The sequence below is a fragment of the Nicotiana attenuata genome, chromosome 9 (genome assembly GCF_001879085.1).
Source record: "Nicotiana attenuata strain UT chromosome 9, NIATTr2, whole genome shotgun sequence".
NCBI classification, from domain to species: domain Eukaryota; kingdom Viridiplantae; phylum Streptophyta; class Magnoliopsida; order Solanales; family Solanaceae; genus Nicotiana; species Nicotiana attenuata.
The window spans coordinates 7,831,139-7,847,462 of record NC_031997.1 but is presented as its reverse complement, the minus strand read 5'-3'; the positions used below and the strand labels follow the sequence as shown (position 1 = coordinate 7,847,462).

General features: G+C 36.1%; 1 protein-coding gene across 1 annotated transcript; it reads right to left on the bottom strand.

Moving 5' to 3' along the window:
• LOC109232032 (interferon-related developmental regulator 1) lies at positions 1,064 to 9,147 on the bottom strand. The gene is made up of 13 exons (XM_019397673.1): positions 8,870 to 9,147; positions 7,854 to 8,019; positions 7,633 to 7,713; positions 3,828 to 3,910; positions 3,609 to 3,724; positions 3,413 to 3,523; positions 3,129 to 3,238; positions 2,640 to 2,949; positions 2,478 to 2,555; positions 2,355 to 2,405; positions 2,179 to 2,265; positions 1,576 to 1,653; positions 1,064 to 1,461 (listed from the first exon to the last, which is right to left on the bottom strand). The coding sequence occupies exons 1-13, from the start codon at positions 8,877 to 8,879 to the stop codon at positions 1,420 to 1,422; spliced, it is 1,323 nt and encodes a 440-aa protein (XP_019253218.1). The 5' UTR covers positions 8,880 to 9,147; the 3' UTR covers positions 1,064 to 1,419.

Sequence of the window (16,324 nt, the reverse complement as noted above, 5' to 3'; positions counted from 1 at the left end):
AATTGGGAAAAGAACAAAGAATGAGGGATTGAGAGACAGAGAGAGACGTACAGAGAGAGAGAGAGAGAGAGAGAGAGAGAGAGAGAGAGAGAGAGAGCATGAGGGAAAGAGAATAAGGATGGGAAATAATTGATTCCTTATTCAATTCCTAATATAAAGGGATACTTATTTAATTCCTAAAATGTATATAATTGGTAAATTGTATATACCTATGTAATTAAATTGAAACTAGAGTGAGGAGATTGGTAGAGCGGTATAGGGCGGTGAGAGGTTGGCCTTGGGAAGTGAGAGGAGGGGTAGAGGTAGACCTAAGAAGTCTTGAGGTGAGGCGATCAGGCAGGGCATGGCGCAGCTTGAGCTGATCGAGACATGACCCTAGATAGAAGGGTGTAGAGGTGGAAGATTAGGGTGGAAGGTTAGTAGGTAGTTGGGCGTTTCCCCTTGGTCTTACCTATTTCGATAGTATTAGTGCTAGTATGGTACCCTTTTTTCCTTAGTTTGCTATAGCCGCGTGTCTTGTTCTGTTACTACTTACCTTCGGTAATTCCGTAGTTTGCTAGCAGTACTTCGTCATATTCTCGTGTGCTGCCTTGGACTTATCTGTCTAAATATATCTTGATATTACTTGTTATCGGTACTATCTTGCTATTCTTTGTTGTTATCTCCGATTTAGTTTTCTAACTATTTGTCTTGCTATCACTTGCTAACAGGGCTTCATTCACCTTCTTTAGCCGAGGGTCATTCGGAAACAGTCTCCGTACCCTTCTAGGGTAGGGGTAAGGCTGCGTACATACTACATACTACCCTCCCCAAACCCCATTTGGTGAAATTATACTGGGTTGTTGTTGTTGTTGTTGAGTAGGGAAAGTAATAAAGTTTCTAGTGTATTGGAAGGTAAAAATCCCTATTATAAATGGTACACTGTCGCATGATCGATCGATCAATCAATCAATCAATCAACCAGGCGCTTAAATTCCAGATCAAGTGTTACATGACGCCAAGATGGTAGATATAAAAATAACATATTCCTGATAAACAAGTTGCTCCTTTTAAGATGCAAAAATGAAGAAAAACGATCATAAGCAAGATTTACTTCAGAAATCCAACAACGAGAATAAAACTATCACTCACTGAATCATCTATTAAGAGAATCTTATGTTTCAATAGAAACATAAGATGCACAGTGGCTGGCCTTTTTCATGCACTACATGAAGTGGAGGCACCAAGTCCAATCTAATTCATACTTACTGTAAAAGAAAAATAAAGGAATACTATCAAGTAGGCAACAAAATGATCAAATAACTATCCTTTTGTTTGTCATTTTGTTCATCAAATCTGCCACTATGAATGAATAATTTTGACACCAAGGACAATTGTTGCTTTGGCCTGAAAATTGCACACAGCTGCAACAGCTATTATTCAGAACTCATCACCACCCGTATAGTAGCCAACATTCTTGTCCTGGAAAAAAAACATGAAATACTCGGTGTGAGATTCTTCTTCAAGAAGAGGAAAGTGGGAGAAAGAGAAAGAGAAAGAGGGGTGGAAGCATGATCACAAAAGAAAATAACTTGCCTGGGACAACATCCTTTGCTTGTTTAGAAATTGAGTGCGGGCCTTGTTTTTTTCTGAATTTGGTGACTTAAACAATCTCTGCAAAACAGATCATCCCAAAATAAATGCTTTTCTCATATTCAACCAGTATTTCTTTCTTTTTCAGATGTAACAACCAGTAGTTATCTTTCAATAAACAAGGAAAAAGCATTTTTTTTTGGGCAAGCTAAATCCGGATTGGGAAGAAATATATTTTTATAGCAAAGTCATATGAATCAGATTTATGAGATGAGCACTTCTTCCGGTAATAACAATTACTATCTCCACTCCATATTATTTGTTGTTTTGGCAAACCAAATTTTGTTGCAAAATATTTGAAACTTTTAAAAGGAGAAAAGAATTTATTACTATTTTTTTCTTCAAATCCACCCTTAATGCTCCAATTAATGGTGTGTTAATAAAGTGAGACGGATAGGATTACGAGAGAGATAAATGGTAATTTAAACAATTACTATTATGATTAAAAATATTAAACGGCAGATGATGTGCAAAAACTTTAAATGACAAATAATATGGACATGACGTAGTAAAAAAGAAAGTGTTCATAGAAGTTAATCACGCTACCTTTTCAGCGCCGGATACACGGTGCTCAACACCGGGCAGTTTCTTCTTCGGCGTGAAACCAAATACATCATGAAGAAACTCATTTTCCTGCATAATTTGGAGAGGAAACACCCAGTGACCACCAATTAAACGATTTCACTAGCCCAAAACTTGATCTTTTAAATTAGAAAACAGACCTGCATATGCTTCACGAATCCTCCTCCAAGGAAGTGCTTAAGGAAGTTTAACTGTTAAAAAATAATGATTTCAGCAAATATGCAACCAGCCATATTATAAAACCAAAAAGAAACAAAAGTGACCTGTATAAGTTGAGCCCAAGTACTTGTGCTAAGCGGTTCTCCACCAATCTTAATCGAGGCCTCAGGGCTATACCCATCCTGATGTTAATTGTAAGAAATTAGAAAATGCAGCAAAAAGAAAAGAAAGAACGTTAAAGGAGCAACTTGAAGTTAGCGAATTACCTCTAGAAATTCCAATATATCTCGAAATGTGTTTCTTTGGTTGTTAAGATCCTTCTTGGCTGATCCTTTACCTCCAGCCTCTGCTGAAAGGGTTCTTACCTGGTTCAGGACTTTTGCCCTTAATCCCTGTATATGTAATAATTCCCTAGATTTGTTAGCTTCAACTGTGGAGCTGTCACTAGATCCTTTAGCTTCACCAAAAAACTTCTCCAGACTCCCAACTTCAAAAACTAAAGCAAGTGCTTCGCCTGCTGCAATGCGCACAGATCGGTCTTCCTTGTCTAGAAGAGTTGAGAAGTAGGAGATTGACCTGCATTATGAGCAAATGATACACCATCTAACTATCACCAAACACAAGCCTTACAACAGCTCATAATTCTCACACATCTAATTTTTTCTCCTTTTTTTTGGGGTGGGTGGGGGGTGGGGGTGGGGGTTGTGTTTGGAGGAGGGAGACGTTCAAGTGGGGATTTTAGGAGAGTTACTCACCCTTGCCAACTTTTTGGGTTAAGCGTCCATCCATCCATGGTAGTAAGGAGGAAAGACCATGAAGATACAACTGCTGTTATCATTGCCGGTGAAGGTTTAGCAGATGAAACCTGATCCATTAACCAGACGCAATTCCGGACAAGTTAAGAATTGTCTAAGCAAATAACTGATTTGAGACGGGAATCAAGGATTCTATAATTAATTTGTTAGAAAACATTCATATACAGCAATAAGATACTATATAACCTATTTCAGAAATGAAAAGATGATCAAGAATAACATACATTAGGACCCAGTTTTGGATGAATGACTTGCCACATCAATTGCATCGACTTTTCTGTTTCATCCGGTTCTTCGCCACCAATAAAGGTAATAATGGCCAAACATTCCAGTAGCTAAAACCACAAAAACCAAATAGCTGTCAGCTCCAAGCTAGCTAACACCAATGTTAAAAGAACTTTTCACCATCTGTGAACATACCGAGGATATTTTAGAATTATCACCCCGAGATTTAAGAGCCTCTGAGATAGGTGACACTGATTCTTCCAGAACCTCGTGTGCTTTGTCCCCAGGGCCAGCAGTTAAAGCAAGAAGCCCTATCACCCCAACAAAGAAAATTGAAAATGTACAAAATCAAACTTTTGGCCGAATGATCAAGTTAAAATGACTACAGTTAATCAACAAGCACAGATGACTAACCAATAACATGAGATGCCAAAGTTATCTCCTTGGAGGAACCACGTTTAATGGAACTCAAACATTGTTGCAATAATGTGGCAAACCTGAAGGATGGAACATATCTGTGAGGAGCGCCAACAAGACATGCACCTAGAGCTTCTTTTTTTTTTAATCGTATAAAGTAAAGTAATTTATTACGATAAGAAACATGCACCTAGAGGTCTTAGAAGTCAAAATATGACAGACGACATGCCTACTACAAGGGAGTGCAATAACATAATTCCTAGGACTGGAGTAAGACTGCAATGCAAGTCTGGTGGAAGTTTTCAACAAGAGGTTTCGCGTTTCATTCTCAATAAGATAATAGTCATGGCAGCATATTATTTTATTTATTTATTTATTGGATGAAACATGGCAGCAGATATTAAACGTACATATAATATTATGCATTGCTTGTTATGGCGCATAAAATTAAATTCTTTACAAAAATAAATACCAAAATGATGACTATAACACCATTACAATGATATTAATAATGCCTATGCAACTAACTGAAGGTTTCAAGGAATATTTTAAGCCATTATTGAATGAGCTATAAAATCTGACTAACCAATGGGAAGGCTCTAATCGGTAGAATACCATCACAGTGGCAGCAAATCTTCTAAAGATGTTATTACTTCATCAAAAAAAATTCTAAAGATATTTACCGGTGTTAAACAAGCTCCTCCCCCCTCCCATGAAACAAAAGTCCAGAACAACTATATTATTACAAAAGCATTAATACAATGTCGGTTTACAAAAATAACCTTATAATATTAAGCATAATAACTCACAATAAAAGGACATAAATGGAATTCTAGATATTAGCCTTATAATCCTATTAGTTTTAGGATATAATTACTATACGTTAAAAATCCTTGAATCCTATTAATATAATTACTTTCGGGCATAGATATATAATACTACATGTTAGCATGTATACCTATTACCTTTAGGAATAGGTTATGTTTCCTTTTAATATAATTACTATCTGGGTAGAGACATATTTTTAGTCATGTAATCCTAATACTTTTTAGGATATACTTCTTAAAAATTCCTATTACTAATTTAATTTGAAAACATATTATAATGTCCTATTACTAATTTAATTTGAGAATGTATTATATTGGCCAAATTCATTTAGAAAAAGGAGAACAAATATATATATATATATATATATATATATATATAAAAACACAAATACAATATTACTGGACCAAAATAACCCTAAAATATTAAACGGAAGAACTCATAAGGAAAGGACATAACTGCAATAAAGAGTTGAAATTGAGAAAAAAATACAACCACGATAATATATTTGTATATTATATTTGAACTGTTTTCCTACTCAAATAATATTTTTTTATCAACTTTTCGTGTGATATTGAATAATACCCAATTATTAAACAACTAAGAAAATATTTAAGAATATAAATGTGAGAAAGAGGAAAAAAATGGTTGGTAAGAGTCAATACCACTAATGATTCTACAAACATAAAGATCTAAAAGTAAAATGTTATATTAGTCTTTTACTCTTTGAAAATAAAAATTATGGTGGATAAAATTATAATTAAGATTAAATATTCAAAATAAGAGATGAACTAATATTAAGATCTGAATCAACATATATATGTATTTTACAAATTATCACAAACCCAAGTTATTAATTTGTCTAAATTAAGATCAAATAAATTATTTTATTAACTAAATAATTAAATCTTATAATTAATTATTTAGCAAGAGAATCTAATTCATTTATTTTTTAAATTCATCATATGAGTAAAATTCTTACTCAAGTTTAAAAAGAATCTTAGGGTACATAAATTTATTCCATAAAAAGAGCATTCGAACACAAAGTAAAAAGGTTAGTATATTATCAAGAATCAAAATGCTATGCGTGTCTGAGGAAGCACAATCAAAGATAAATCTTAAACAAGAACAAGCTTTCAAGAGTATATTATAACGAGTCGACTCTGGTATAACGAGATTATTCTTTGTAGATGCCTCCGGTGGAACCGAAATAATATTTCTATGTCATGCATTACTTGCAATATCATATCAAGAGGCATGACACTGTTAATAGCAAGTGGTGTACCAACAACGATTTTGTGAGGCCACCCACTTTAGATTTGATATACCTCTTCAAACAACTTAAATAACTGTCACAAATATATCAAAGTAGAGCAATGTTGCTAAATTTATAAGGAAAGCAAAATTGATAAAGCACTTATGGCTAAGTGTCAACATCGAAACAATTGCCCGGAGTTCTAGAGATATATTGGGATATTAATGAACCATTTGGTGAAAAATTAATGGTTTGGGAGGTGATTTCTGTCAAGTACTACCAGTAGTTCCAAAATTGACAAAAAGTATAGACCGTAAAAGCTAGCTTGCCAAAGTTACACTTCTGGCCTCAAATGAAAAAGATTCAACTCACAAGAAATATAAAGTAAGAACAGATCCAGTATTCAGTGTCTTCTTGCAAGATGATTTGGTTCTTCCTGAACACTTGGTTATCAACCCCAATGGTAATAGCAGTGCATTTAACAAAGAGAAATATTTCTATCATTAGATTAAAACGTAAATTACACAAATCGCATGATAGAATTAAAAGATATCTTAGCTAGCAGAAATGAACATGTTGATCAACTAAATAAAAGGTGGATTGCAAAATTTTATAGTAAAAATAAAATATTTTTTAGTTTTTGACTCAGTAGAAAATAATACCAATAATTACTACTAAGAAGAATATACTTAAACACTTTAATACCAAATGGCCTTCTGCCATACATGTTTATTGTCAAGTTTAGTTATTTCTTACGTATGTTAGTGTCACCGTATATATAATAGACTAAGTTAAAATTGATCTTCCATTCTTATATAGGTTGATTTTGAAGAAAAATATGCCCGTCATGCTATGAAAAAAGTAGATATGGCGAATAGCTTATGTAATAGCACACAGATGGTATATAAAAGTTTTCACAATAACGTAATACATGCAAAAATTATGATGCTGGTCAGTGTGCTTCTAAGTATAATCTTATCCCTGAATTCAACTTTCGTCTTCCGAAACTAACGGATATCCTTTTAAATTTGTGAAAATAATTCTTAGTATGTTTGTGTTTTGCAAATATAATAAATAGAACACAAGAACAAACATCCTAAATATTGGACTATATTTACCGCAATATGTTTTATTGCACGAACAACTGTATGTTGCACTTTCAAGAGGGATATCAAGATCGATAACAAGAGTTCTTGATAAGGCAGGGCAGCCAAAGCATTAAAAGGAAACATACACACAAAAAATATTGTCCACAAAGAAGTGTTTGTTAAGATACCATCACATTAAATACTATTGTACTATAATACATAATTATCTAACTAACATGACAAAATTGATCATTTGTGTAAGTTTTGATGCTGTCCTTCTATTTTAAATTCATGTATTATGCTAATGTAATAATATTTTTCCGCATTTAGATGATTGTTGTATTATTATATATAAAATTACTCTCATTAATAAAATTTTATTGTTCCTTCGTATAAATAAATGTTTAAACCATCACGTGGCATTATTAACGTGCAACACAATTATTAACGTGCAACGCACGTTCATAGATACTAGTACAATATAAACAAGCACAACTAATAAGACGTAGAATCATGCACTTAACCTACATCAAATTTCCTATGTATTCAACGAATCAGAATAATATAACTTAATAAACTTAGGAAAATTGAATCAGAATTATATAACTTAATAAACATAGGAAAATTCTCTTACTTCTTTTCAACAAATTCATGCTGTATGCTATTATTGAATGCTTCTATAATAGATGCCAAAGCCTTCTCTCTTGTTGAGCCCCTACAGCCAACAAACGGGTAGAAATACTAGTTAGCCACATTCTTCATCAGAAACAAAACCTCAAGTGGAGCGAATGATCAAAGATGGAAATTTTAAAAATCAGTACTTATGGCTAGTCACTTATTCAAGAATAGTCAAACCTTTTCTCATAAAGGGCGTCCACGCACTGATCAAGGACAGTCTCCTTATCAAATTGAACCTCCTCTAAACCAGACAACATCATATCCGACCGAGTAGTTGATGAAGAACTAATGCTATCCGTGTCATCACTATCCAGCATAGCAGCATTCCTACGTTGCGAACTTCCTATGAGAAAAAAAAGATCCACCAGCAAACACTTTAATTCCCAATTCCATTTGCCTATCAAAACAAAACAAAAAAAAATCCCAGTTCCATTCTGAAATTCCCAAATTCCCCACAAAGCAACACACTTTACCCAACCCCACAAAAAGTAGGGTTTCCTTTTATGCTTAACCCATTTGGAATTGTTAGCAAAAACAACTACTACTATATTTAAGTAGCGGGAAGTTAAGAGAATCCAAAGATTAATATTCGTTTCAAAGACAGAACCCCAATTCAAAAAGCTGATATTTTTCAGGATAAACAGGTTAAATTAAAAGAAACCCAATTCAATAAAGTCTCTATTTTTCACAGTAAAAACGTTATAGAACAAAAACCAAATTCTATTTCATGATAAACAAGTTAAATAACAGCAACCCAATTCAATAAAGATGATATCGTTCACGATAAACAAGTAAATAACAGCAACCGGATTCAATAAAGTCCTATAGAATTTTCACAATAAACAAGTTAAAGAACAGAAACCCAATCCAATTTCAGGGTAAACAAGTTAAATAACAGCAATACAATTGAATAAAATCTCCATTTTTTCATTAAAGAAGAGAAACCCAATTCAATAAAGTCTCTATTTTTTCACAATAAACAAGTTAAAGAACAGAAACCCAATTCAATTTCACCATAAACTAGCTAAATAACAGCAACCTAAATCAATTTCACAATAATCAAGTTAAAAAAAACAGCAATCCAATTCAATTTCACGATAAGCAAGTTAAATAACAGAAACCCATGTAGTAAAGTCTCTATTTTTCACCACAAAAAAAAAAAAACAAGTAAAAGAAACGAAGCAGAAACTTACTTCTACCCATGGTGACGGCTCCAGGTAACAAAGGTTAGAAGCAAATACAAGGTTGACTAAAAATCTGACGATGAAAATCAAAATCAAAATCAAAAGGCAAAGCTGGCTTTGAACAAACAGAGAAATCAAACTTCTTAATTGAATCGAAGAACAATGTATCCATAAAGTAATTTTTTGGGAAGAAAATTTGAGAAACGGAGAAGATCTAGATATTTCTCACAAGAGTACAAGGAGAAGAAAAAGAGAAGTATTAGGAGAAAAAGCCTCTGCTATTTATAGATCTAAGCCCAAATAATAATTGGAAAGTTTTTTATTTTTTTCACAGAACGAGATATTCAGGGTGGGTGGCTGCGAATATTCGGGAAAAAAGGAGGTAGTAGGAGTGATGACGTGGAGTGGTTACAGCCGTTGATTTTGTTAGCGGAGAGTTTGAGAGTGTAGTGGGGTCCATGGATATGTGAAAGAGAGCGTTGAAATAGGGCACGTGCAGAGTTTCCCTTCCTACGGAACTGAGTGGCGTGTGTTTTTATACTTTTATTTCCCTTTTCTTTTTCTAGGTATCGTGTTTCTTGAGAGTGTGTATTTGTTACGAAACTAATACTGTAAGTGTTTTTTTTTTTTTTTTTTGTGAAAAATGTATTTTTATTGTCAACTACAGTATCTATTGATAATTGTGCATATTTTGATGATTTCGTTGAATATTTATTTACCAAGTATTAATTAGGTGAAGTTCTAGCTATAAAATAATTTTTTTAGCCTTCGTGTGATTATTTCCTTCTAATTAGTATCTAATATATCCACATTTTGTTGAAACGCCAAAATTACCTTTACTTATCGTTCTAAGAAGAAATAAACTGACAGTTCCTTTACCGTCAATGTTTATAAAATTTTCTATCGAAATTTCTTCAATCAAAAACTAATTCGAGAAGCATCTCTCATTCACCACGAAGTAGACCATATTATTCTGATAAAGTTTATAGTATATAATACCCCAAGCCCCCTGAATATGTTTTCTTTAAAACAATAAAGTTATTGACTTGTTTTATTGAAGTACTAATGTTTTCTCTTTCTTTTTTCTTTCAATTGTTTTCCAACAATAAATATATTGTAATATGCATTCTGCTGAATACAAGATGTGTTTCACCATCATTTAAATCATCATTAACAGCAATTTTCTATTAAAAAAAACAATGAAAATGTTCTTTTTTGACAAGTAAAAGCTGTTCCTCATAATTCCACTTGATATATTAGTTTTTCGTTTTGATAACCAATCAATGAACCGAAATGATTCCTTTTGTTTTTTTCATTTTAATTCTTCCATTAGGATAAGAAATGTCCTATATTCACCTTTCAATAACAGAGATGAGAAATTATTATGTGACAGCTCGACTGGATTATTGCATGGGTCAAAATCTGACCAAGGGAATCTTGCCTAAGAGAGGATTACTAAGAGCCGATTAGGCCGAGGTCGTGCTCAAGATGGAAGGAACCCATTGGCGAGTTGAGTAGCTAGGGTCGAGGTCGAGTACTCAGATCAGCCCAAACGGATAGTTTAGTAGTAAGATATTTTAGGGGAATATTCCACAGAATATTCTCTGCACTTGTACTTTTAGTTAGGTGAGGGATATGTCCCATATAAGAGGGAATAGAGAGAGAAGGAGGAGGAGGTAATATTCTATAGGCCAAATACATATACAACCCATCCAACTTGACACCATTTTTCATTTTGGCACTGTATCTCTACCTTGTTCCATTTTGGCCCTCCAACTCTATTTTATATGTTCCATTTTGGCCCTCCAACTCTATTTCTTATGTTCCACTTTAACACAAAAGCTGAAACCAGTGCAAAAAATATAGCGCGTGTGTATACACAAATCTGAGGTGTAATAAATATCCAATTAAATAATGCCATCTGATTTTTTCATCCAATGTCAAACGGTTCAATACTAAGATACCTGAACCCGACCGTTTTTTTCATCCACTGTTGCCCCATCTTCATTCTCTAAGTTCCAAAGCTTTCATCTGCCGATTTCATACCTGGCCCGTTTAGCTGAAATAAACCCGCAAAAAATACGATCGGGTTCAGGTGTTTTAGTATTGACTCGTTTGACATGGATGAAAAAACCAGGTGGCAACATTAAATTGGACATTATTACACCTTAGATTTTGTATATACACACGCGCTATATTTTTTGTACTGGTTTCAGCTTTTGTGTTAAAGTGGAACATAAGAAATAGAGTTGGAGGGCCAAAATGGAACATATAAAATAGAGTTGGAGGGCCAAAATGAAACAAGGTAGAGATAGAGTGCCAAAATAAAAAATGGTGCCAAGTTGGATGGGTTGTATATGTATTTGGCTTTCTTTCTTTGACATTACATGGATGCTCTTTAACAGCAGAAGAACAAAAAGAACGATATGCATGAAGACTTGGGATCTAGGTTATTTGGGGAGCAAGTGATGATGAACTTAACTCTTAGTACTATACTTCCATATGTAAAAACGCCTGGGCCTGGAGGAAAATTATGGACTGTTAATCAAAATGCGAGAGGAGAAAGCATTTTAAAAGGCATTTATAACCTAAGGAAAATCAATAACGATACCAAAAATAGTTAACTTAATTACGATAAAAGAGAAGGACAAAAGTTTTAACAGGAAGCCAATGAACTCTAAAAGCAATAACAATATTCTCATAATAAACTCTAAAATGTTATAAAACAATAAAAGTAGAAGATCAATATTGCAGAGAAAGAGAGAGAAGGAATTCTTATTGAATTTCTAGGATGAATTACAATGGAATAGAACCCTCTATTTATAGGGAGAGGTTGACTTAGCCACCAAGTAATAAACCCTAGAATCTCTCTAAATATGGACATTCACCATAAATAGAATTCTATTTATAACACTCCCCCTGAATGTCTATTCAACAGATAATGTGCCTCGTTAAAACCTTAACTAAAAGAAAACCCAATGGGAAAAAATTCTAGAAAAGGAAAAAGAGTACACATGTTTAGAAATGCGCCTATTGGTTGCCTCGTTAAAAACCTTGCAAGGAAAATCCAGTGGGACAAAACCTTGTAAGGGAAAAAGAGTGCAAGCGCATTAACTCCCCCTGATGAGAGCATCAATTCACATCCTTGAGCCTTCGCATCCCGATCTTGTAAACTAGCTTCTTGAAGGTTGACGTTGGTAGAGATTTTGTGAACAAATCAGCCATATTATCACTTGAACGAATCTGTTGCACATTGATATCACCATTCTTTTGAAGATCATGTGTGAAAAATAACTTTGGTGAAATGTGCTTTGTCCTATCTCCTTTTATGAATCCTCCCTTCAATTGAGCTATGCATGCTGCATTATCTTCATACAAAATTGTGGGTAACTTGTCACATTTCACACCACATTTGTCTCGAATAAGATGTATTATAGACCTCAACCACACACATTCTCGACTTGCTTCATGAATAGCAATTATCTCAGCATGATTAGATGAAATAGCCACAATTGATTGCTTAGTCGATCACCAAGATATGGCAGTGCCTCCACAGGTAAATACATAACCTGTTTGAGACCGAGCCTTGTGTGGGTCAGATAAATACCCAGCATCAGCATAACCAACAAGATCGGGACTGCAATTGTTGCCATAAAATAAGCCCATATCGGTAGTCCCTTTTAGATACCGCAATATGTGTTTTATTCCATTCCAATTTCTCCTTGTGGGAGCACAGCTATATCTTGCTAAGACATTAACTGAAAAAGTTATGTCAGGCCTTGTAGTATTGGCAAGATACATTGGTGCACCAATTGCACTAAGATATGGTACTTCAGGACCAAGTAGCTCTTCATTCTCTTCTTGAGGTCGGAATGGATCCTTATTCACATCAAGTGATCGAACAACCATCGGAGTACTTAATGGATGTGCTCCATCCATGTAAAACCGTTTCAGTACCTTTTCTATGTAGGTAGATTGATGAACAAAAATTCTGTTTGTCAAATGTTCAATTTACAAACCAAGACATAATTTTGTCTTTCCGAGATCTTTCATCTCGAATTCCTTCTTTAAATAATCAATTGCCTTTTGGAGTTCTATAGGAGTTCCAATAAGGTTTATGTCATCAACATATACGGCAAGTACAATAAATTCCGATGTTGTTTTCTTTATGAAAACACATGGGCAAATGGCATCATTTATATAGCCTTCCTTTAATAAATACTCACTAAGACGATTATACCACATTCGTCCTGATTGCTTTAGACCATACAAAGATCTTTGCAATTTGATTGAAAACATTTCCCGGGACTTTGAATTATGTGCGTTTGGCATTTTAAATCCATCGGGAATTTTCATGTATATCTCATTATCAAGTGAGCCATAAAGGTAGGCGGTAACCACATCCATTAAATGCATGTCAAGCTTTTCATGGACAGCAAAACTAATGAGATAACGGACGTTATAGCATCCATAACGGTGANCCAAAATGGAACATATAAAATAGAGTTGGAGGGCCAAAATGAAACAAGGTAGAGATAGAGTGCCAAAATAAAAAATGGTGCCAAGTTGGATGGGTTGTATATGTATTTGGCTTATTCTATATGATAAATTTTCTCATGAAAAGTTGACTCTCAAGTAAATTACAAACATTGTCTTTGCAAAAAGATTCGATTTGTTGTTGATCCCACACTTCCTCGCATCAGATCCGAGAAAGCTTTCTATATTCCCACGTTTGTTTTTCTTACATCATTGTCAGAAGGAGAATCATCCACCTCATTGAATATTTGGGTGAATCATTCTTTCTATTTACATTTATTGCCATTTAATATATTTATTGCTTGTCATTACTCCTCTATACATTCATAACAATACCATTAAACACTCATTTGCATTAAATTGGTGTAAGTGCAATTATACGTTGTGCATATTAACCGATTTCAGATCTATGACTTATTATGTTTAACTAGGATTTATCCATTATTTTCTTATTTAATTAGTTTGACAAAAAGGCTTAACACTTTTTAGTCAAACAATTTGGCACTATCTGTGGGGATTTTCTAGTTAAAATTTATTTTCTTCTAGATCTAAAAAACACAAAACTTTGCAAAAATCCCGTATTTCCTTGTTGGCACAAATCTGACTTGGCGGGCAACGGAGAGGAAAAGAGGAAGGCGATAGTCGACCTCACCACCAATCTCAGTGGCGGATCCAAGATTTCAAAGTCGTGGGTGCTCGGGAATAAAAATTATAAAAAAAGAGGAAATACAAGTTTAGTTGTGGGTGCTCACTCAATACTTATTCAAGTTTTTGGTTAATTGTCTATGTAAATCTACTAGATCTAGTCAAAGACAATGGGTGCTTGAGCACCCATAATGATCTATGTAGATCCGCCACTGACCAATCTCCTCCACACCATTAACGAAGTGGACGAAATGGAGGACGAAGACATAACGCCGAACACCTCTTCTAGGCGAAACAACTCGCCTCCATCTCTCGGTAGCATCACGACCTCGCACGGTAAGGGTGCTTCTACATCCACAACAGAAGAGGCACCACCAACAGTGAAAAAGCTACTTGAGGCCTGGTTGACAAACACGCTAACCGGCTTTCTCGACAAGCCCGCTTGGAGGTCGAGTAGAGAAGAGACAAGGGCCGGTGTCGCATCAGCAGCTGATGAGCAGCACGCCCCCTCCCCCTCCCCCCGCAACAGGTGTTACTCACAATGCTAGTGATGCAGGTAATGACGCCCTCACAACCATTTTGAGGAAAATGGAGGAGATGGAGAACAAGAACAAAATGATCCGTAACCAAATGAAAGAGCACCAAGAGAGGGTAGACAAAATATCGGATGCCCCAAAACTTCTGCCAAAAAGGGACGCCTGTCGGTTTGTTGAGCAACCATATAGCGATGAGGTTGCACCGCACGCCATATCAAAGACCTTCAAAATGCCGCCGTACTTAATATTATACGACGGTAGGACGGACCCGGAGGATCATGTGACCCACTATGTCACTGCAGTAAAAGGCACTAACCTCTCCAAAGAACAAGTATCATGCATATTGCTGAAGAACTTTGGAGAAACCCTAACCGGGGGAGCACTGACGTGGTACTCACAGTTACCTGCGCGTTCCATAGAAACGTTTGAGGAAATAGCAAACAAGTTCGTCACCGCCCATGCCGGAGCCAAGAAAGCAGAGGCAAGGGTGAACAACATATTCGCCATTAAGCAATTGCTTGGCTAAGGACTCAGGGACTTCCTTGCCCGGTTCAACCGTGTAAGAATGACCCTTCCAAATGTATCTGAGGGGATGTCGGTAGCCGCTTTACAGAATGTGCTAAGCAGAAGCAGGTCAAGGGCGCCAAAAGGTTGCTAAGCCAACTCATGAAATACCCTCCAACCACTTGGGACGAGATACAACAACGCCTACTGTGCCGAGGTAAGAGCCGACGAGGACGATCTCAACGGACCTACCCAATATTTGACCTCGGTCCAAATGGAGCCTAGGAAGGACCGGAGAAACGACAGCAGGAGAGATCTAGCGGGATCCCGACCTAATCAAGAGAGACATCAGCCTTACGTTAGAGGCACCCTCATGCCAGGTCCATCCAGGCCACGAATGAGAATCCACCGAAATGACAGAGGTATGCCCCTTTATTATCTGCTCACAATTTTTGTATTTCCCCCTCAGAAATAGTCCATGCACTGGAGAAGCTTGGCCCTAAAGTGAAGTAGCGAGCTAGATGAGATCTGACCCTAGCACCAGAAAGTCAAATGCCCTCTACGAATTCCACCAGGAGCGGGGTCATAAAATCGAGGATTGTATCGCCCTAAGACAGGAGGTCGTGAACACGCTTCACCAAGGGCACTTGAAAGAACTGATGAGCGATCGTGGAAGAGCCGACTTTGCCTGAGGGAAGGAACAACACCAGGGCCCGCCCAAACCACCTTCCTTAGTTCGGACCATTCAAATGATCATCGAAGGAGGCGATGACGCATCTATCAATAACGTAAAGTTCACCACCACCCACAACTCAAACGGTCCATCACCCACGAACGGTATACGAACTCAAAGAAAGTACCATCTTCGATAAGTCAGATACCCAAGGTTTGGTCCTTCCACTATGACGCTCTTGTCATTACTTTACGCGTCTTTGATACTGATGTAAAACGTATTATGGTCAATGACGGGAGCGGCGCGTGCATCATCCACCCTCGAGTTCTTACCCAAATGAATCTCGAGGATAAGATAGTGCCGTGTTGCATCACGCTAATAGGTTTTAACAATGCAGTTGAGCGGACATCTAGAGAAATCACGCTGCCCGTCTTGGCCGGCGGCGTCACTTTGGAGACCACATTCCACATCATGGACCAGGATACGGCGTACAATGCAATCATAGGCCGACCTTGGATACGCGCCATGAAAGCCGTCCTCTCCAGCTTATATCAAGTCGTCAAATTCCCC

Excerpts from the sequence above, each read along its gene's own strand:
- LOC109232032 (XM_019397673.1), bottom strand. Across the intron at positions 3,911-7,632 it reads CATGAATTTGTTGAAAAGAA|GTTTGCCACATTATTGCAAC; the intron begins GTAAGAGAATTT and ends TCCATCCTTCAG. Across the intron at positions 2,406-2,477 it reads CTTGGGCTCAACTTATACAG|TTAAACTTCCTTAAGCACTT; the intron begins GTCACTTTTGTT and ends ATTTTTTAACAG.